The sequence below is a fragment of the Narcine bancroftii genome, chromosome 6 (assembly GCF_036971445.1).
Source record: "Narcine bancroftii isolate sNarBan1 chromosome 6, sNarBan1.hap1, whole genome shotgun sequence".
Classification (NCBI taxonomy): Eukaryota; Metazoa; Chordata; class Chondrichthyes; order Torpediniformes; family Narcinidae; genus Narcine; species Narcine bancroftii.
The window spans coordinates 242,050,107-242,073,667 of record NC_091474.1 but is presented as its reverse complement, the minus strand read 5'-3'; the positions used below and the strand labels follow the sequence as shown (position 1 = coordinate 242,073,667).

Genomic DNA, 23,561 nt, shown 5'->3' with positions numbered 1-23,561 from the left:
CAGGGATTGATAGGGAGTAATCAGCATGGTTTTGTCAAGGGTAGATCATGCTTGACAAACCTGATTGAATTTTTCGAGGGGGTTTACAAAAAAGGTTGATGAAGGGAAAGCTGTGGATGTTGTCTATTTAGACTTTAGTAAAGCTTTTGACAAAGTTCCCCACAGGAGGTTAGGAAAAAAGGTGGAGGCATTAGGCATAAATAAGGAGGTAGTGCAATGGATTCAGCCATGGTTGAATGGGAGATGTCAGAGAGTAGTGGTGGAAAATTGTTTGTCCAATTGGAGGCCGGTGACTAGTGGAGTTCCTCAGGGATCGGTCCTGGGTCCACTATTGTTTGTTATATATATTAACGATCTGGAAGTAGGCGTGGAGAATTGGATAAGCAAGTTTGCGGATGATACAAAGATTGGTGGTGTTGTGGACAGTGAGGAAGATTACTGTAGATTAAAAGGTGATTTAGGAAGGCTGGAGGTGTGGGCTGAGAAATGGCTGATGGAATTTAATACAGATAAGTGTGAGGTGTTACATTTTGGAAAGGCAAATCTAAATAGGTCATGTGCATTAAATGGTAGGCTATTGAGATGTGCAGAGCAACAAAGGGATTTAGGCATTGTGGTAAATAGTACCCTCAAGGCTGATACTCAGGTAGATGGTGTGGTGAAGAAGGCATTTGGAATGTTGGCCTTCATAAATCGGAGTATTGAATTCAGAGTAGGGAGGTTATGATGAAATTGTACAAGGCATTGGTGCGGCCAAATTTGGAGTACTGTGTACAGTTTTGGTCACCAAATTATAGGAAAGATATAAACAAAATAGAGAAAGTACAGAGAAGGTTCATGAGAATGTTGACAGGATTTCAAGGTTTGAGTTACAGGGAAAGGTTGTGCAGACTAGGGCTTTTTTCTCTGGAGCGTAGAAGATTGAGGGGGGACTTAATAGAGGTGTTTAAGATTTTAAAAGGGACAGAGTAAATGTGGATAGGCTTTTTCAATTAAGAGTGGGGGAGATTCAAACTAGAGGGCATGGTTTAAGATTGAAGGGGGAAAATTATAAAGGGAACATGAGGGGAAATTTCTTTATGCAAAGGGTGGTAGGGATGTGGAATAAGCTTCCGACAGACGTGGTCGAGGCGGGATCATTGGTTACATTTAAGGAAAGACTGGATCGTTACATGGATAGGAAAGGACTGGAGGGGTATGGACCAGGTGCTGGTCAGTGGGACTAGGAGGGTGGGAATTTGTTACGGCATGGACTAGTAGGGCCGAACTGGCTTGTTCTGTGCTGTAAGTGGTTATATGGTTAAGAGTAGGTTAGGTGGGAAGGTTTTATATGATATTTTTGATTTTTAAAAATTCGTACACAGTGCAGTGGAGGGGGATCATGTTTCTACCGTTTGAATACAGTATGTGATACTGTATTTTCAGTTTGTACCTTTTTCTTCATTGTATTTCTTATAAAAACCAATAAAAATGTAAAAAGGAAAGCAATGCTGACCAAGTTTGCTTAACCACTCCTTAAACATACTTGTGGGAGAGAAATCTTCGAATGTGGACCACTCTTTCCATGGAGATGCAACTATTATTAAGAGCAGCAGCTTGGGAGAGGAGAGAGGGGGAGAAGAGAAGGCCGGGAGGCTGGGGATGGGGTAAGAAAAATGAATGAGACCTACGCGTTTGACATTTTTCCTCTCTGCTGCAGACTTGGCCAAGGAGAGACGAATCATGTACATCAGCAGGCCTGGTATACGCAACAAGTCCATGGCATTCCCAATGAAGGCCGAAGCAATAACGTAGTTGACAAAAAAAGCTCCATTATCAGGGAGAAAAACACACCTAAAACAGAAAACAAACAAAGCACATCATACGGTGGTCAGTTAAAGATCACTGCTCGGGAATAGAGTGTAGCGGTTTGCACAATGGCTAGCGGAACGCTATTATAGCACCAGAGACCTGGGTGTAAATCCAACGCTGTCCGTAAGGAATTTGTAAATTCTCCCAGCGTCTGCACAAGTACTCTTCTAAGACTTGGTTTCGTTCCACAGTCCAAAGATGTATTGGGTTAGTAAATGTGGGCTGGAAGGGCCTGTTACCAAGTTCAAGTTTATTGTCATCTGATTGTACCGCATACATATACAATCTGACAAAACAGAGCATCTCTGGACCATAGGTCACACACAAATGTCATCTAGATATAGCAATTCAAAATAAATGTATATAACATTAATTTTTGTGTTTCTACAGTTGTTCAACAGTCTCATTACCTGTGGGAAGAAGCTATTTCTCAACCTGGCAGTCCTAGTTTATATACTGGATTGCTGTTGTTGTAATAGCAGAGAGCTATTGGTGTGCTAACCGTTTCTTACAAAAGATGCCACTTTAACCCATCAAGACAATGTTAACTCATGAAAGCTGCCCCTGCAATCTAACCCCAACAACTCCAAACCAAGGTTCTACCATTCACCTATACATTACAGGCAACACTGTGTACCTCAGGATGAGGAAAGAAACCAGAACCACCCAGGACGAAACCCACTTGGTCACAAGGAGAACCTGCAAACTCTTCACATATAGCACCCGAAGTCAGGATTGTAGCCTGGCCGCTGGAGCTGGGGGGTAGGGACGGAAATATTATAAGTACTCATTTGTGATCTGGGACAGGTACCACATTTGAGGTTGACAGTGGCAGATATCAGAGGACATCTGTTTAACGTGGAAGAAAGATGTCCATAGTAGCAGAAATACGCTATTCAGCCTATCTAATTCTCCCCACCATTCGATCATGAGCTGATCCATGTCAGTGGTGGTGGGGGCTGGTACAATCGGGACATACAAAAAACTCTTAGATATGCACATGGATGAAAGAAAAATAGGATTCTGGGTGCAAGGAAGGAAAGGGTTAGATTGTCATGGAGTAGATTTACATAAGTCAGCACAGCCTCGTGGCTGAAGGCCTTGCACAGTGCTGGAATGTTCTATGTTCCAATGGCGACCACATTCATGTAGTTATCTAAGAGTCAAATGAATGTCCCCATTATACCAGTCTCCTCCAGCACCCCTGGCAATGCATTCCAGCCACCCAACATTCCCAGTCTAAAACACTTACCTGTGACATCACCTCTAAATCTTCCTCTACATGCAGTATGTTTTGCTGAGAAATTCCCGATTTTACAGAGAAGCATTGCTTTAGTTTGCTTCCTTCCCTCTTCAAACAAAGCAGTGTTTGTTGCAAGTTGTACCCACTCACTGTTTAACCAACGACAGAGATCATCCCGAGAACACCTGGTCAGGGACACGTACCTGTGGATCAGCCAGTGGCATCGTCCTCGCCACAAGAAGACATGGTGGAAAAGAGGCCAACCGATTTCTTTTGGGTCACCCTAGGCTGGGTTTACCATGTGAAGGCGCAACAGTGGAATTTAAATTACTATACATTAAAAATAAATTTGACATACAGCATGAATACAGGCTCTTTCGGCCCACGAGTCTGAGCTGCCCAATTGAACTACAACCCCAGTTCGATTTGGAAACTGGAGCATCCGGGGAAAACCCACACAGACACAGGGAGAACATAAAAACTCCTTGGACACAGCGCGGGATTTGAACCCAAAGTTCCGATCGTTGGCGCAGTAATAGCGTTGCGCTAGCCGCTACGCTGACTATACTGCCCTAATCTAAATGAAAACTGGTCATTTATTGTCAGTAGCCCTCCGGTCCCTCACCCAGACTATTGTGGTTGAAGATTGGGGAAGAAAAGCAGAAGGTAATAAGGCAATTTTTTTTTTTTTGGTGCTGTTTTTCAGTTGGTTGTTTTTCCAGACTCTTTTGTGTAGTCTTCCTTGCATCCGATGAAATGGTGCAGCCGAGATAGGTAAACTGGTTGACTGTTTTGAGTTTTGTGTGCCCGATGGAGATGTGGGGGGGCTGGTAGTCATGGCGGGGAGCTGGCTGATGGAGGACCTCAGTTTTCTTCAGGCTGACTTCCAGGCCAAACATTTTGGCAGTTTCCGCAAAACAGGACGTCAAGCGCTGAAGAGCTGGCTCTGAATGGGCAACTAAAGCGGCATCGTCTGCAAAGAGTAGTTCACGGACAAGTTGCTCTTGTGTCTTGGTGTGAGCTTTCAGGCGCCTCAGATTGAAGAGCCTCAAACCGTGCATCTTGGTGCCTCACAGTTCGGCGGGCAACAACCTCCTTTGAAGAAGACCGCAGAGCCCACCTCAGTGACAAAAGACAAAGGAGGAAAAACCCAACACCCAACCCACCAATTTTCCCCCTGCAACCGTGTCTGCCTGTCCCGCATCGGACTTGTCAGCCACAAACGAGCCTGCAGCTGATGTGGACATTTACCCCTCCATAAATCTTCTTCCGCGAAGCCAAAGAATAAGGCAATATTTTTAGTGTCAATGTACATATTTTTAGTGTAGAAGTGTACATGAAACAGGTCATGGTCCATATTTGAGCTTCCTTTGATCTAAACCCTCATTTACAAACTCTGTTAGTCTCAATGTAATGAGCTCCTCTCAGCAGGATTCAAGAAGAATTTGGACATATTCAAATTGTTGCCATGTTTCCAGTCCAGAACATTGTCACTGCAAGGTACAGGACATACATCCCAGCCAAATCATGATTTCAATTAATTTTTTGAACCAAATGCACTAGTTTTACCATATCCAAAAGCCTTTCAAAATGTAGGCCAAACACAAATGACGACAAGAAAGGTTTTTGGCAAGTTTAAGTTTCAACAGAATCTCCAATATACTTAAATATTCATATCTCTTCAGCACAGGGCCTGAGTGTTCCGCTGCTAAAGAGGTCATCATCTAGTTCCATGACATTAATATTCCTTCTGGGCACTCTCCAACCAGAAGGCATGAACATTGGCTTCTGCAATTTCCATTAACCCCCTTCCCTGAGTCTCTCCTTCCCCAGCTCCGTCTCCTTTTCCCAGCTCCTCATTCACTCCCCTTCCCTCCTGCTTTTTTAAAAATCTCCTCTCCCAGCTGCATTCACCCACATGCATTCTTACCTGTTGTAGAGCTCGTCGAAAGAACCAAAGACTTGTTGATCCAAACCAAGGCTTTTATTAGCAAAAGACCGGAGCTCTTCACAGGTGGCCGACCAGTCCGGAATGATCCGACCTGGCTAGGGACACAACCCTTTAAGGCCCAGACAATAGGTGTGGCTTAGCTCTCAGCCAATCGCTGTAAGCACAGTCTAGATACTGTAACTATATACACTATGTACATTGGTGATAGATCTGTACTATCACATTCACCCCTTCTTGGAGAATTGACCCTGGGAAAAAAAAACAAAAACGAGGGAGAGAATGAAAGGAAGGGGTAGGTCAAGGACTGTAGCGGTCAGGGGGTCTGCCCATCCGGCGTGACCGCCGTGGTGCTGGGATTGGGGTCGCTGGAGTGGTGTCGCCAGCGGGCTCGTCGGGTGCGACTGCTCCGTCGCTCAATTCCCCAGTCGTGTTGTCGGCAGGGTGGCCCGGGTCATTGGGGTGCTGTTGGTCCTTCTGTTGCGGCACGGGGCCTGGAGAATAAGGAGTTGGGGGGTTTGCTGGGTCTACCGCGTCTTGAGCTAGGTCCCGCACCGAAACAGTGTCCTCCCGCCCGTCTGGGAACTCAACGTAGGCGTAATGTGGGTTTGCGTGGAGTAGAGTCACTTGGTCGACCAAGGGGTCGTTCTTTGAGTGCCGGACGTGGCGTCGCAAAAGGACGGGGCCAGGGACGGTGAGCCATGCCAGTACAGTGGTTCCTGATTCGGATTTCCTCGGGAAAAGGAACATCCTTTCGTGGGGGGTGGCATTTGTTGCAGTACATAGGAGGGAGCGGATGGAGTGTAAGGCACTAGTGAGAACCTCCTGCCAGTGAGAGGTGGGGAGACCTTTAGACCGGAGAGCCAGTGTAACCGCTCTCCATATGGTGGCATTCTCCCTCTCGACCTGGCCGTTACCGCGTGGGTTATAGCTCGTGGTCCTGCTTGAAGCAATACCACACTCCAGAAGGTACTGTTGCAGCTCTGCACTCATGAATGAGGACCCCCTATCACTGTGGATGGAATTGGGGTACCCGAAGATGGTGAAAATACTGTGAAGGGCCTGTATCACTGAGGTGGCAGTGGTGTCTGGGCAGGCCACAGTGAATGGGAAGCGGGAGTACTCGTCGATGGCCGTAAGGATGTAGGTATTACGGTTGGTCGACGGTAGGGGCCCCTTAAAGTCTACGCTAAGACGCTCGAAGGGGCGGGTGGCTTTGATAACGTGGGAGTTATCCGGACGGAAGAAGTGGGGCTTGCATTCAGCGCACACCAAACAGGCTCGGGTCATGGAGCTGATCTCCTCGACTGTGTAGGGTAAGTTGCGCGCCTTGACAAAGTGAGCAAACCTAGTGACCCCTGGATGGCAGAGCGCCTCATGGAGTTTCCGTAGTCTGTCCATCTGTATGCTGGCGCACGTCCCTCTGGAGAGCGCGTCAGGCGGGTCGTTGAGCTTACCAGGCCGGTACAGGATGTCATAGTTAAAGGTGGAGAGTTCGATTCTCCATCTGGCGATTTTGTCATTTTTTATCTTACCACGCTGGGTGTTGCTGAACATGAAGGAGACCGCGCGTTGATCAGTCAACAGTGTAAAGCGCCTCCCAGCGAGGTAATGTCTCCAATGACGCACCGCTTCAACTATGGCCTGGGCCTCCTTCTCGATCGAGGAGTGTCTACTCTCCAGACCCTGGAGGGTTCTGGAGAAGAAGGCTACAGGCCGACCAGCCTGGTTCAAGGTGGCTGCCAGGGCGAAGTCGGATGCATCGCTCTCGACTTAAAACGGGACAGACTCATCGATCGCGTGCAGCGTCGCAGCAGCGATGTCAGATTTCATTCGATCGAAAGCCACTGTGGCTTCGGTCGAGAGGGGAAAAGAGGTGGTCTTGATAAGAGGACGCGCCTTGTCGGCCTAGTGTGGAACCCATTGGGCGTAATACGAGAAAAGACCCAGGCATCGTTTGAGAGCTTTCTGGGTATGTGGGGGGGGGGGGGGGGGTAAGTCCATTAGGGGACGCATGCGGTCAGGATCTGGCATGACTATCCCGTTCTCCACCACACAACCTAGAATAGCGAGTCGTGTGGTCCGGAAGACACACTTGTCCAAATTGTAAGTCAGGTTTAGCTGACGGGCAGTTTGAAGAAATTTGTCTAGGTTGGCGTCGTGGTCCTGCACGTCGTGGCCGCAGATGGTGATATTGTCCAGATACGGGAAGGTAGCGGTTAGCCCGTTCTGGTCCACCATCCTGTCCATTTCCCGCTGGAAGACCGCGACACCATTCGTGACCCCGAATGGTACCCTGAGAAATTGATATAGCCGCCCATTCGGCGGCAGCAGCGGCGGTAGCGTCGGCCCCGGGGATGGCTGTGGCGGCGGCAGCAGCGGCAGTAGCGTCGGCCCCGGGGGTGTACGTGGTGGCGGCAGCAGCGGCGGCGGTAGCGTCGGCCCCGGGGGTGTCTGTGGTGGCGGCAGCAGCGGCGGTAGTGTCGAGTGTTCCGCACGGGGGCGAGAGGCGGGCCATCACCATGGTTGCGAGGGTGGGTTGCCCCTTCCGGGTTCGGCGTCTCCGTGATGTCAGGCGTTGCCGTGCAGGGGAGCGCTCGCTCTCATTGGACGAGAGCTCTGGGGAAGAAGAGTTTGAATGGGATAGCGGCGATTGGGCTTCACACAAGGCACTGTGTTTGCCGGCGGCCATTTTAGACCTACAGACTGCACCAAAGTGGCCGTTTTTAAGGCACTTCTGGCACCTGGCTTTTCTTGCTGGGCACTGGGACCTGCTGTGCTTGTCCCTCCCGCAGAAATAACATTTTGGGTTCGCAGGGGGCAGGGTAGCAGCAGCCGACAGGCCGTCAGGGGTAGGGTAGAAGGGCACTCTACTCACATCAGAACGAGGGGTCCAGTCCCTAGAGAGCTCGGTGGACTTTAAGGCTGCATCCTCCATTGTGATTGCAATCCGGGCCACGTCCTCTAGTTTTTCTACCCCTTGTTCGAGCAAGCGCAGCCTCACTTCATTCGATCTGAGCCCGGCCACATAGGCATCCCGGACGAGATCATTTGTGATCTCGGCAGCAGTTTTGTCCACACAGTTACAGTCCTTGCCCAATGCCTTTAATACTTGTAAATATGCCCTGCTGGACTCACCGGGCTGTTGCTTCCTCAACGCAAGCACGAGCCGGGCATGAACTCTGTTCACCGGTTGATCATACAGTCCTTTCAGTACCTTTATGGCTGCGGTGTAAGTGGTCTCATCCTGGATGTTCTCGTAGACTCTCAAGGACACCATAGACAGCAATGCTGTTAGACGCTGGTTATCCTCCTCTATCTGAATGAATCTCAGGAAGTTTTCAAAGTTCAGCAGCCAGAAGTTAAAGGCTTTGAAGGCTGTAGCTGACTGTGGGTCGATATCAAGTTTTTCTGGCTGAGTAAAACGCTCCATCCCTTTCAAAAAAAAATTCTTTTGCTAATAAAATTGTAGAGCTCGTCGAAAGAACCAAAGACTTGTTGATCCAAACCAAGGCTTTTATTAGCAAAAGACCAGAGCTCTTCACAGGTGGCCGACCAGTCCGGAATGATCCGACCTGGCTAGGGACACAACCCTTTAAGGCCCAGACAATAGGTGTGGCTTAGCTCTCAGCCAATCGCTGTAAGCACAGTCTAGATACAGTAACTATATACACCATGTACATTGGTGATAGATTTGTACTATCACACCTGTGTAAACCTGCTCCTCCAATGCACCCTCCTCTCCTCGCTATTTCACTCAGATACCGACTGGCCAGGTTTTGCTGATACCTGATGAAAGGTTCAGACCTGAAATGGTGGTTACCTTTTACTTCCTATGGATGCCACGTGACCTGCTGAGTTTCCCTAGCATGAGTGTGTATTACATTAAATGACCATAGGCTTTGCTAAGTTTTCTACTTCCCCTGCATCTCTTAGGGTCATGCCATCAGCTGAAAAGTCAAAACCAGATCATATTTTGATCGTGGGCCGAAGGGCCTGTAAAGTGCGGTAATGTTCTATGTTTGAGGCAACATTCTCCAGGTTATCTCCATCCCCCTTCCTTTCACAACCACAGACACCATTTGGGACTACTAGTGGGCACTCCAATACATTTTGCAAGAGGAAGGGAGGAGAGCCAAGTAAGTTTCTCCTGTTGTATCTGCTAGCTACCTTTCTAATTATTCTATTTCTGTCCAAAAGCCCTTCACTGGGTAAGGAATAGGACATTGCAACACAGTAATAGGCCCTTCGGCCCATGATGTTATGCCGATCTATAAAAGGTAAAGGTTAAAGGTTCCATTATTGCCATGTAACACTACATTTAGAATGTAACATGCATGAAATTCTTTAACTTTTGGTCTAGACAGAGTTGCCACTTTGTCCAGTGTTGCTCACAGAAATTAGGCTCCATTAAGGAAGGAACTCACGACCCCTGATTTATAAGACCAATGCTCTAGCCACTGAGCTATCGGAGCCTCTAAGCCTACTCAACAATCTAAACCTTCCCAACTTCACCCCCATATCCCTCTATACCCTCATGTTCAGGACGCCCATTTTCACAAGAGATGATGGAAATATATTTTTTGTTCACACCTGTGGAAGTTAAAACATTGAACCAAAAAAAACCATCTCTTTCTAACCATTCTTTGAAAAGTATACCAATTTAAATTGAACTTTATTCTGAGAGACCGTCAGCTCATGTCCTCAAAGTTCCAACTCCATGCAATTCTAACTGCACTAAATGAACTTTACTTCATCCTCCTTTGTAAATCATTTGACTTTGGCTCCACTGTCAGAATCGCGCGTCCATGAAACTGCTCTATTTTTAAAGTCACCACTCAATTCCAGACACATCTTGTCCAAATTCTCTCTTGCATGCCTGTGAATGAGGATTGTAAATAGGAGCCCTCAACAGTGCAACAGAACACAGAAATACTCAGCAGGCCAGGCAGTATCTGGGGAAGAAGGAACAGAGGACTGTTTGAATTGATGACCTTTCAGAGTGTGCAGAGATTGGATAAAGTTAATGATCTGAAAGTACAGTACAACTCCGATTATCCAAAACAGTCAGGACCGGGCCTATTTCGGATCAACGACTTTTTCGGAGAACTGGTCATTTTTTAAAAAACAGCCCCAATAGCAACAGAAAATCACTTGTAACAGTGTTTAAACAACAACAAACAAAAGGGAAGGGTTTTAAAGCAAGAAATAATGTTTAATTTTCACCAAAAAAAAAACCATCCTGAACAAAATAAATCATTTGGCTTCAAAAATTTTCAGATAAATGAGGATTTCTGATTTTTTGGAGCTAAACAGACGTCACTTCCGGGTCCAAAAAAAAATTCAGATAAATGAGGATTTTGGATAATTGGAGGTGTACTGTAACTCATTTCCCCCCTTGATGAATGTAGTACAGATTGACAGATAACATTTTGAAATAGATAGGCAAAATAGAAAGAGGTTCTACTGGAACGGAGGGACAGAGCCTCAAGGTTCAGGAAGAGGAGATTTAGGACAGAGATGAAGAACGAGTGCTTTTTGTGGAGGAGTGAATCTGTGAGCCGAAGGAAACAGTAGAGACTGCCTCATGAAATATATTTAAGACAGAGATGGATGGTTTTTTGTACAGTAGCGGAAGCAAGGGTTATGAGGAAAAGACAGGGAGGTAGAGGTGAGCCCGTGGTCAGGAAATCCATGGCAAAGTAGGCCAGATGCCCTGCCCCTGCTTGCATTTTCTCCGTTCTTTGGTTGACCAACTGAAATTTCATCCTTCTTGCTTCTTTCCATACCAAAAGGAGGGAAGAGGTTCATCCGGTACTATGTATGGGCTGACCAGCTGGACTGCTTGCAAAACAAGCTCTCAGAGAGCCTTGGTACATGTGGGCAAAAAAGGTCAGTGGCTAGCCTGAAACGCAATTCAAATTTGCCATCTTGACTTTAATGAACAAAGAATGAGCAGCCACTTTCAGTGGGGACGTCCATCACATGATGTTTATTATAATAAACTCATCATCAATTGTTAATTTGTTGGCGCAGCATTTAAAGTGTTATCCTAACTCCCAACCCAGCTTTACATGGATCACAGAAAGCCTGACAGGTAACAGAAGGCACCAAAGGTTAAATAATTGAAGACTAGGGCACCTGTTAACCCCCACCCCAACTGCCATGGGAACCCGGCCAACAACGGAACATCCACCCACTCCTTCTCAATAAACCTTCCTGCCAGATCAAAACAGGACATTCAGGAAACTTGGAAAGATTCCCTTCACATCAGTTGATAGAAGAGCTTTATAGTCAGATACTCACTCAAACCGTACGGTGGCTTCTTCCAGGAACTTCCTGTCAAAGAGCCAACGGAAAAACAGGTCCAGACTGAAACAGAAATAAGCAGACTTAGTTTACGCATAGTTTACATTCTGGCTTACCGCAAATCCATTTGCACTGGATTTGCTGAGTAATTACTCTACTACAGCAAGAGTAGCTGCCTTTACCTTTAATGTCCTATCCGTTTTCTTCCACTCCACTCTCAGAAAATTGGTTTCAGGAGCCCTTGTTTGATCACAATGACTGTTTTAGGAAAAGTTAAGATTAAGCAAACTGTTCCTGCTTCAGACCGTAACACAATTTCTGAAGGGGACATAAAAATCAGGGGAATGCTGAAGGAACTCAGCAGGTTTTGCACATCCATAGGATTGCACATTTTGGGCCTGAGCCCTTCAAGGTATGAGTAAAAAGCAGGCTGGCACCTGAATCCAAAGGCTGGGGAGGGAAGAATGGGCATGGGAGGAGTACAGACCAACAGACAAAAGGTGTTAATTGGATATGGATCAAACACAGGAGAGAGGAAAGGTGAGAATTGACTGGGGGAGGGGGGTGGATTGTTTGGGGCTCTGTGGAAGTAGAGCTAGGGAAAAGGAAACAAAGGGTAAAGGGAAGAGTGAGTGTAATGGTTTAAGCAATGTTATTACAGAGGCAGTGATCTGGGTTCAAATTCATTGCTGTCTACAAGGAGTTTGTACATTCTCCCCGTAACCTGCATGGGTTTTCTCCGGGTGCTTCAGTTTTATCCCACCCTCAAAAAACGCCCAGCATTGGTAGATTAATAGGGTGGCTTGGGCTCCAATGGCGGAAATTGGCTTTTACCATGTTGTAAATAAATTTAATTTAAAATTAAAAAAATATATTGCCTGGATTGGAAAACAAGTCCTATGAGGCAAGATTAGGGCTGGAACTTTTCTCTTTGGAGCATAGAAGGTTGAGAGGAAACTTGATAGAGGTCTTCAAGATTATGAGAGGCATAGAGAGAGTTGGCAGCCAGTGCCTGTTTCCCAGGGCAGGATCAGCAAACACCAGAGGACATGCGTACAAAGTTAAGGGAGGGAAATTTAGGGGAGATAGCAGGGTAAGTTTTTTTTAATGCAGAGAGGTATGGGGGTGCCTGGAATGCCTTGCCAGGATGGTGGTGGAGGCTGAAACATTAAGGGGCATTTAAGAGACTGTTCTACAGGCACAGAGAAAAAAATAGAGGGTTACGGGGTAGGGTGGGTTTAGTACCTTTTTTAAAGGAAGGGATATATAGGTTGGCACAGCATTGAGGGCCAAAGGGCCTGAACTGTGCTATGATTCTATAAACATGAGGCTAAGCTAGGATAGTTGCTGTGGAAAGTTTTACAAATGGAATCAGATTCCAATCTCATCATATAGTGCATGAAAGCCATCAGGACAATGAAATATTTGAAGTATTCTTGTCCACTGCAGGGGAAAGAGCGCTCAAGGGTTAGATGCACAATATACACATTCACATTCCAATCTTTTGCTGGACTAATGGGGAACACTCGAGGCCAGAAATTCGGTAGGGAAGGATGAGATTATTGTGGAGTAGGTTTAGACTGGTCGCCACAACATCGTGAGCAGAAGGGCCTGTACTGTGCTGTAATGTTCTATATTCTACGTAGAAGTTGGCAACACATTTAAAAAGAATGACATCATAGATGTGAGAGATTATTGTCAAATGCACAAGTATAAATTACCAATACACAAAAATTCTTCTTGTTTGCTATTCAGGTATGTAAAATTCATGAACAATAAACTAAATCAGCATATAAGAGGAAAAAAATAAATATATTAAGATAAATACAGTTGCAATTAGTGAAAAAAGGAAATGTTATAATAGTTTAGACAGGTCTTTGGTCCTGGAGTAGTTTATGAAAAGGATAGTAGGGGAAGGCTCAATGGCTTCAGAGTTGTTGGATAAAGTAGTTCTTGAAGGTACGGAAGAGGAGAGATTGTGTATGGAGTGATGGGATCCCCTGTGATGTTGCCAATGTTCTTGAGGCATTGCCTCACATTGATATTTTCAATGGATGGGAGTTCAGAGCCTGTGATGGACCTGGCTAGGTTCACCACTTTCTGCAACTCTCTGCGTTCCTAGTCACTCGAGTTTCCAAACCAAGCAACAGTACACTAGTGGAAGTTCAACAGAGTATTCAACAACATGCTTAGAAAGCAAAGGCATTGGTGAGGCTTCTTCAAGGTTGCCTCGATGTGTGGGTTCCTGGAGAGGTCCTCTGATACACGTCAGTGTCCTCTGATACACGTCCCACCTAAGACAGGTACATGGTCCATCAGTCTCACTTTCCTAATGTCCATGTGTTTAGAGCTTGAGGTTTCTGATCCATTGAACGTTGAAGTGTTGGCACTCAACATCAAAGTATACAAAGTGACGGAGTATTTGAAGTGTTGGCTTTTGCATGCCCTGACATCTGGGTAAATGATTCTGACACCATTTTACTAAAGCAATGATACTATACCCAACACATCCAATCACTTCCTATTATTTGGTACCTGTCTTTATACTGTATTTTTAGCACTAGTGTCTCTGCACTGGTTGAATTCATGGAGCATGCACATGGGATCATCTTTACTTTTAAACCCGGCCAACTCACCTGCTGAGACCCAATGATGGCAGAATTAAGACCATAAAGATAAGGAAGGTGTAGCATTTGTGCATTGTCGTTCGATTTTCCCCTGACCTGGAAGAGATGGAGCAGGGATTAAACCTTGCATCAAACTTGTGGACTTCCACATCTCAAAGTATCGAGGGTTCAAGTGATGCCCGCAGAAGCACATGTAATACAGACTGACTGATGAAAGTAAGGGAGCAGTGCAAGGGTTACCTTTTGAATAAGACGTTCTCCGAGCCAAAAAGGGATGGAGGGATATGGTTCATGTGCAGGCAGTGTAAGTTGGGATTATGGTCGGCACAGACATCTTGGGCTGAACAGAGACAGCACAGGGCCCTTCAACCCACAATGTCTGCTCCGAATAGGATGCAAATTAAGCTACAACTCAGCTGCTTGCACATTCTAAATATCCCCCTATTCCTTGCAAGCTTCTTAAATGCTACCATTACTTTTTAAACCACCACTCCCTCTGGCAGCCCATTCCAGGTACCCATCATTCTCCAGATTAAGAAAAAAATTGCTTGTGCATTTCCATTCAACTTTCCCCTTCCCACCTTAAACCACACATCCACTACCATGTAACATTTTTACCCTGCAGCAAAAAAGATTCTGACTGACATTGATTGGCACACAAAAACCAGGTATGTTATCCTGAGGACCAAGAGGAGACTTGACCAACACCAGATCAGAGACACAGCAGACTGTTGACACTGAAAACTGAAGCTAAACACAATCGGCTGGGGGAACCCAGCAGGTCGAGCAGCATCCATGGGAGAGACAGAATGGTTGACATTTCAAGCTGAAATGCCCACCAGTCTTTTTCTCCCATGGATGCTCTCCAACCTGCTGAGTCCCTCCAGCAGATTGTTCAGCAGCAGAGCAGATTAATTTACCTCACTGCTGCTCAGAAAACGACTGTGATTTTAAATGCAAATAAAACACGGCTCTTTCATTGGTTCTATTAAATCATGAAAAGGCTTAGCATTTACAAAGTTTTATCTCTGGAAAGAAAAAGCCACAATCTATCCTTGCCAACTCTCTCGCCTACTTCAGTCAACGTGTACATCTCCAAGGGGACACTCAAAGTCTCTGTGACCTTGCATGTGTTCCTCATGGGGCAGCACATAGACCAAGTTGGGAGGAGGTGCAAGTTGGTGGATGCAAAGAATGGGAGAGAGACCAGGAACAGACTTTGCTGATGGTGAGAGGAACCCTCTCTGTCAGATCCTTCCTGTACAATTGGAACACTGCCCACAATGCACATTTAGTAAATCCTTTGACAAGGTTCAGAAGGATATGGGATCCAGGTCATGGTGGCAAACCAGATCCAAAATCACAATAAAGATAGAGGGTCATAGCAGAGAACCTTGAAGGTGGCAACAGAGGAAGACATGGTCAGGAAGACATACTGGATATTTGTCTTCTGCAGTTGAGGGATTGAATGCAGTACGGAGATTATGCTCTGACTTTTAAAAAAATCGTTGGCTGGACCTCAGGAGGAGTATTGCATGCAACTCTGGTCAGCAAGGAAGAGGAAGGATATCACGGCGCTGGAGAGGATGCAGAGAAGATTCGCCAGGATGTTGCCTGGGATGAAGAGAGATGAGGAGAGTCTGGAGAGGGTGGGTCTTTTCTCCCTGGAGTAGAGCAGGTTGAGAGGGGACATGGTTCAGGAATACGAAGGGGAAAAAAAATTCAGATAGACTGCAGGAAACATTTCCCCATATCAGAGGTATATAAAACTAGAGGACGTAGGGTCAAGAGGGGATATGAGGGAGACCTTCTTCACCCAGAGAGCAGTGAATACTTGGAATACACTGCTGAGAGAATGGTTTAAACTGGGCCACTGCCAGCATTTCATAGGAGTCTAGATGAACACTTCAATGACTTAAGACAGTGAGGGCTAAAGACCAAGTGTCGGACGACGGGGTTGATGTGGAAGGGTCCTCACAGGTTTGAGTGGACGAATTAGGCAGTTTCTCTGCTGCAGGATTCTACGATTTTAAAAAGCCATTAAATGCAATCACTCCTTTTATCTGGATAGAATCCATCAAGTAACCACTTCCGTCCCCAAAGTATTGTAAGTAACTGCTTAGGTTTTGGTATGATTCATTTTGGGTCCGAATGTGATCTTTCTGACTGACATATTCCCTCATCTCCTAAACCAATTTATTTCCATTCCTAATCCGTCACGGTTCAATATTCCCAAATTAAATCCAGAGCCACATTATGGCAAATTTCATCATCCAAGTCAGAGAGAAGCTAAGGATTGAAACAGGAAAGTCAGCAGATGCTGGGGTCGAGAGCAATACACGAACAGGCTGGAGAAACTAAGCAGGTCACCCAGCGTCCGTAGGGTCTGGGCTGCTTGTTGAGTCCAAGGAAAAGAACAGGCAGGCATCTGAATAAAAAGGTGGAAAGGGGAGTAGAGGAGCACAGGTTAACATGGGTGGAAGAGAAAAAGCTGAGAAGTGATAGAGGGAGAGGGTAGCTCCGTTTTAGTTAATTGTCTCTTTCTTTTCAGAAACAATGGAGTTGGTCCATTTTGGACTCGATCTCATTCAAAGCGAGGAGCAGAAAGGATGACAATTTTAAAGTAGGTACCCAAACTGACTTCCCTTTAAGTGGAGCTGGAGGACTTGGTGGGTTGGGCAGCACGGAGAAAAGGTCCCGAGCCGAATGGTGCCTAACCCTTTCTACCCAAAGATGCTGCCTGACCCATTGAGTATTTCCAGTTTCTCTTGGTTGACACAAAATTCCGGCATCAGCAGTTTTTTTCCAGAATTTTTCTGGGAAGACAACAGAGGTTATCTGTTGAAAGCAAGTGGAGGAAAGTTTAGGAAAGACATTAGAGGCAAGTTAGTTTTTATTTTTATAGAGAGTGGTGGTTGTTGGATTGCATTGCCAGGGGTGGTGATGGAGGCTGGCACATTTAATTGGAACACAGATGCAAGAAATATAGAGGGTTATGGGCTGAGGGATGGAAGGGTAGGTGTGGTGCAGTAGGTTTACATAGATCTTGGGCTGAAGGGCCTGCACTGTTCTACGTACTGCCTGTAAGGCTGATGGTGACTCTCTTGCCTTTCGACAAACATATGATTAAATGCAAGCAGGCTTTTACCACTGAGAGTAGGTGAGTCCAGAACTAGCGGACATGGGTTAAAGGTGAAATGTATATGGAGAACATTTGGGGGAATTTCTTCACATAGACCTGCCAGCTGAAGTGGTGAATGTGGGCTTGATTTTGACATTTAAGAAAAATTTGGAAAGGTACAGGAACGGCAGCAATATGGAGTTCAATAGGACTAGGCAGAATAATAGCTTGATACACACTAGATGGGCCAAATGGCCTATTTCTGAGCTGCAGCGATTTATGACAATTAATTTCAGAGCTCTGTACTTGATAGAATAGTTATTTTCCATCATGTTCTAGAACTGCAGTAAAAGCATCTTTAGAGAGAATAGAATTGTACTGGACTGTGCAATATTATTAAATCAGATTGTCTCCAAACGGTTTCTTTGCTCCAAACAGAAATATCCACATGTTATTTTATTTCACCCAAAAAAAAAAACCTTTCTCAACATTGTGGCCTAAACAGATTGTACTCTGATGTGCCTGGAACATTACAGCACAGTACAGGCCTTTCGGCCCAAGATGTTGTGCTGACCTATGTAAACCTACTCAATAAACTAACCCGTCCCTACATCACACCCATAACCCTCTATTTTTCTTGCATTCATGTGCCTGTCTTTTAAATGAACCCTATTATACCAGCCTCCCCTCACCTTGTTCAGATGTCCTCTGGTGTTTTTACCCTGGTAAAAAGGTGCTGGCTGTCTACCTTATCTCTGCCTCCATTAAGTCACCTCTCAGCCCCAGCTCTGCTAACCAATATTCCATGGTTGTCTGGTTCTAAGAGTACCTAACTGAACAGCTGGCCCAGACTATTGATATTTATTGTGGTGGTACACCACCGGCCCACTGCAGGGGGCAACCTCTGTACCTGCAGGAGTGTTAGGGGACAGGACAACACCTGGCCAGCTGTCAATCAGTCGGCCTGAAGGGATCAAGCCCCACCCGGTCACGTGTCAATCACCCTCCGGGATGCAAGTCTGTGCCGCCTCTCGAGGCCTCACTCAGAGTTGCTGCAGCAATAGTCGGCCTGGCTCTGTGAAAGTTTTTGTGGATTAAAGCCTTTACCTTTGTGTGTGTGTCTGATTCTGTCTAACAGCGCACCACATATGTTGAGGGTTGATGGTTAGGACACTTAAAAATACACATCACAAAACTATTCCTACAAAACAAGTACCTGGAATTTAAATTTAAGTTCTGAGAGGATGGTGTCACTGATCGCAAACCTCAAGAACATTTTATTCGCTGGGTACTGGCATCTAACATTATAAGAAAGCATTCTTTTACCCATAAATGGATTAAATCCCACATTCAAAATATTTAAACCAGTTTCAAAAGTATGCAAGTTTCACGTGCAAACAAGCAAAGGAAATCAATGAGCCTCAAAGCAGAAATAGATGTGAATAAAAATACCTTGTCCAATGTGCTTCAAAAAATCCCGAATAGTAAACTATGGTTGGGAGAAGGGCAGAGAAACTCCACAGCAGGAGGGTTGGGAAAAACTGCGTAATGATGGGGTTCTGGCAAAGACAAGAATGGAAAAGAACGTTCGGTAAAGTCGATTTTATTTTTATATTTTTTGTCCATACATGTAGTCACTAACAAAATTATACAAATAGAAAAAAATGTAAATCCATTATTCACTTCTTAATGGCTAAATGCCCCTCTCCCAGCTGAGAAACCCCAAAAGAAGAACAGAAAAGAGAAAAATAAGTAGATTTGATACTTGGAATTAATAAGACCATTATTTGGCACTGTTAATTGTTTTGTAAAGTGCAAATTTGGATGCTAACCCCTCAACCGCACCGCTCAAGTCATGTCCCCGCTAAGGAGAGCAGCACGACACAGTCATTCGTGACGACCACATCTGGATAAGCCTTTCCTGCATCATGGCGAGAAGGTGAGTCATTTGATGGACAGCTGCTTGCTGGACACAGTTGTTGCAGGAATTGCAATAGGAAGGTACTCAATAATGACTTCATCGTTTCAACAGACCTTTGTACGCAACTGCCTGGACCAACTGTATACCTTTTGGTTGGCTCGAATGTTCTAGCCCCTCTATTTTTTGGTGGCAGGGAAGATTTTTTAAACATTTATAACTGAAAAAGAATTGTGGTTAGTTACCAAGATGGATTTGTTTCATCTCGACTTTTGGCTCAGAAAAATTGCAGTTTTTATGGCATGAGAGGTTTGAACTAAATTCTTGCTTTGTGACAGGGAAATGTTTCAGGAAGGCTAGAGAATGAACTGTAAAGATGTGGGCAGCGTCATTTGTAAACAGATGCATGTCTTTTTGTAAATTTTTTACTACCCAATGTTAGTTCCTCACATGTACAGTAGGGATGATTCAGTGAAACCATACAAAAAGCAGCTGAACAAGTAGCAGATCCAAAAGGGGTATCTAGTTAGTCATTTGTAGATTCCTGGATCTTTCTAATTGTGAAGGCAGGGTTCTTTTTTGAAACGTCACAAGGTCCTCTGTTTGGGTTACCTGCTTTAACAAGAGTGGGCATGAAACCTTGAATAGACATGTGGGTGATGAGGTCAATCATTAAACTGGTGGGGGGGGTGGGGTGGGGGCAAGATGTTCTATTCTTGTTCTTTCCGATCAAGTGACTGACAACTACCTTTGCAATGCTCACTGGAATTAATGATCTGCTATTCAGGGTACAGGTGAGAAGACATTTTTCACCCTCTCAGATTGTGGTGGAGACCAGGTCTCTGAACTTTATAGATTTTGGGATTCTTTTGTGAGAACCATGTTATGGGATTAATGCAGGAAAATGTTTCCCAGGCTAAAATGTCAGCCAATGACCCTCACCACCCAGGCCATAACCTCTTCTCTCTGCTACTTTTGGGAAGCAGGTACAGGAGCGTGAAGACGAACACCCAGTGGCATAAGGACAGCTTCTTCCCCTCTGCCATTAAATTTCTGAATGGACAATGAACCACAGACCCTACCTCACTTTTGCAACTCATTTATTTTTAAATGTAATTTTACAGTAATGTTTTCATTGTAATGATGGCACAAAACAATTCATTTAATGGCACGTTCATGACAATAAATTCTGATGATGTTCGGAAATGGGAGAGCGAGGATGAGGGGCGGAATGGTCTACTTATGCTTCTACTTGCAGTCTTATGAATTTTCCTCTCAGTGGTGAGGGGATGATGGAACTAAGTATTCAAACAGTGAAACTCACATTTAAATATTCCACGGGCTTTGTAACATTGAACTTGTCCATTGTACTTATGATAATAGCCGGGGTGGTCAAGAAGAAAAGTAGAATGAAGAGGATACAGTTGATGACGAAGCAGCGTATCCACCATGAGACTCCTCTTAGTGACAAGTGTTCCCTGTGTAAAGAAAAATGTTCCATTTCCCATGATTCCATCAAGGGTAGACATCCAGGAATAGCAAGAATGTTGGATAGGACTTATCCCCATGACATGCCACCACATGGTGTATCATCTGCACTTTAGCAAGGTAAGAGAAGCCACGGACAAGCTGGTTTTGGTATCAAGCCCAATACATGGAAATGTAAAGCATAGTCCAGGCCCTTTGAACCACAGCGTGGTGCAGACTACATAACCTACTAAAATAACTGCTGAGAATTTCCTCAGATCCACATACCTAATAGTGTTTTCAAAGTTCCTAATATCTCTAACTCGACCACCATTGCCGGCAGTGCATTCCATGCACCTCCACTCTCCACGTAAAGAAATTGCATCCCTCCTGTACTTGCTCCCAAGCACCATAAAACGATGCCCTCTCGTGTTAACCATTTTTGCTCCGGGGAAAAGCCTCTGGCCATCCACCTCTATCCGGCCGGTCACCCCTCACCTTGTACCTCCAAAAGATGAAGCTCACTCAACCTATCCTCATAAAGCATGGTCTCCAATCCAGGCAGCATCCTTGTAAATCTCCTCTTCATCCTCTCTACAGCATCCACATCCTTTCTGTTGTGAGGTGACCAGAAACAAACACAATCTTCCCAGTTGGACACAATATTCCAAATATAATGGAGGCAGGAGGAATTTCAACAATTCAAATACCAACATCTCTACCCAGTGTCTGGCTTGCTGGATCCCATTTCATGTGATCCTCACCCGGGGAATCCCAAACTGCTAAACTTCTGGTCCCACCACAATTGTAGGAACTTCCCACGGAAGATCCAAAAGTCCTACCACGTAATTACTTAGGGTTGGATGCAGCTCGTATTCTCAGTTGTTAGACAATGTTCTCCAAGGCAACAGCCACAAGGGATTTGCTTGGTTTCAACCAAAGTCTTCTTATCGTAAAATAAGGTAAAAAAAAAAATAGAGCATGCCAATTCTTTGAATGCATGTGACTGGGCACCAAGAGGTTATATCTGATGAGGGATCCTCAACCTGTAATGTTAAATGTTTCTCTTTCCTACAGATCTGGCCTGACCGGCTGAGTGCTGAACTTTGATGTACAATTCAGGATTGTATTACTCCACGTGTTCCATCATACACACCTTGGTATGGTTAGCATGGTAGTTAGTGCAACATCGTTACAGCGCCAGTGATTGAGGTTCAAGTCCGGCGCTGTCTTTATGGAGTTTGTACCTTTTTCCTGTGTCTGCGTGGGTTTCCTCCCACTGCTCAAAATGTACTGGGAGTTGTAGGTCAATTGGGCGGACAGGCTCATGGGCCGAAAGGGCTTGTTACCACGCTGCACGTCTACATTTAAATTTTAATTTAAATCTTCCTCCCTGCCATGAACAACTCCTGCTGCCTCGGAAAAGCATCCAACACATTAAAAGACCCATCCTGCTCTCTTCACTCACCTTCCGATCAGAAAGATGCACCACCAGATTAAAGGACCGTTTCTTTCCCGCCGTTATCAGAATCGCAAAATATTAAAACTAGGTTGCCTTTACTCCATACCAACTGATCTCTCTCTGTAACTCTGTACTTTGGTCATGTGTTTCACTTGTACTATGTTGGAGATGGCTACTGGACTGCTTGCAAAACAACCTCTATCATGGCATTTTCGATACTTGTGACAATAAACTTGAACATGAGGACTGATTACAAGTAGGAACATTTGGTTAAAGGAAAGCAGGAGCTTACCAGTAAATGTTATGGGGATCAGGTGCGTAGCTGACAGTCCAGTTTGATGCATGAAGAAACTCACTGTTTGAAGACTGCTGTGGCTCTCCCCTGAACAAGCAGCCCTGACACTTGCAAGCGTTGAAGTCTCTGAGAACCCTGTGGGAATCAAGTTTGAAAACAAAACTGAGTCTCCCAACCATCAATCAGCAGGTGAAGAAATTAGATCGATGTTCCATGGCGGTAAGAATGAGAGCTGATCACTTTTGGAACCCAAGATCCAGAGGTGGCACAAGCGAGCAAATGTTCAGATACTTCCTCCTTCCACCTTGCTCTTTACTATTCCCCACTTACTTGGTCAGATGACTGTCTGACTTTTAGCACACTCGAGGAAGGGTTCGGGCCCAAACCTTCGGCCATATTTGCTTTCTGCAGATGCTGTGTGACCTGCTAAGTTTCTTGTGTACTGAACTACAGTCAGTTGATACCACTTCCTGTTATTTATTCACGATTTTGAAAGCCATCATTAAACGCTCATTTAGCTTGATATGCACTGATCAGGAAAATGAGAACCCCAGGATAAGTCTCCCAGACAAGATGTGTTCTGAAGGTAACAGTAGATATTGTGGAGCAATTGGTGATGATCTTTCAGGAATGAATAGATTCTGGCATTGGCCTGGAGGACAGGAAAATTGAAAACATCACCCCATTATTCAAGAAGGGAGGGAGGCAGCAGAAAGGGCTATTAGCCTGATGTCAGTGGTTTGGAAGATGTTGAGTCTGATGAGATGAGGTTAAGGAATACTTAGAAGCATATGACAAGATAGGCCAAAGCCAGCATGTTTTCCTTAGGGGAAAATCTTGCCTGACAAATCTATTGGAATTCTTTGAGGTGATGGCAACCATGCTGGATAAGGGAAATGTAGTGGATAGTGTGCATTTAGATTTTCAGAAGGCCTTTGACAAGGAGCTGAACATGAGGCTACTTAACATAGAAACATAGGAAGTAGGAACAGGAGTAGGCCAAAAATGGCCCATCGAGCCTGCTCCGCCATTCAATACAATCATGGCTGATCTAATTTATGACCTAACTCCACCTACCTGCCTTCTCCCCATATCCCCTAATTCCTCTATCATGTAAAAATGTATCTAACCGAATTTTAAATATGTTTAATGAGGCAGCCTCAACCACTTCCCTGGTTAGAGAATTCCAAACATTCACTACTCTCTGGGAAAAAGTATTTTTCCTCATCTCTGTCCTAAATCTACTCCCCCGAATCTTGAGACAGTGTCCTCTCGTTTTAGTTTTCCCGGCCAGCTCAAAAAACCTTCCTACATCTATCC

At 45.1% G+C, this 23,561-nt stretch overlaps 1 protein-coding gene across 9 annotated transcripts in view; it reads right to left on the bottom strand.

The window, feature by feature from the left end:
• LOC138737182 (CSC1-like protein 2) overlaps positions 1-23,561 on the bottom strand; it is a 243,333-nt gene that overhangs the window by 35,067 nt on the left and 184,705 nt on the right. For all 9 annotated transcript variants that reach the window (XM_069887811.1, XM_069887809.1, XM_069887812.1 and 6 more), the window contains 6 exons: positions 22,239-22,376; positions 20,342-20,495; positions 18,552-18,658; positions 13,988-14,074; positions 11,349-11,414; positions 1,671-1,833 (listed from right to left, as the gene is read on the bottom strand). In XM_069887811.1, the coding sequence (XP_069743912.1) occupies positions 1,671-1,833; positions 11,349-11,414; positions 13,988-14,074; positions 18,552-18,658; positions 20,342-20,495; positions 22,239-22,376 (715 nt within the window). The remainder of the gene's footprint in view (positions 1-1,670; positions 1,834-11,348; positions 11,415-13,987; positions 14,075-18,551; positions 18,659-20,341; positions 20,496-22,238; positions 22,377-23,561) is intronic.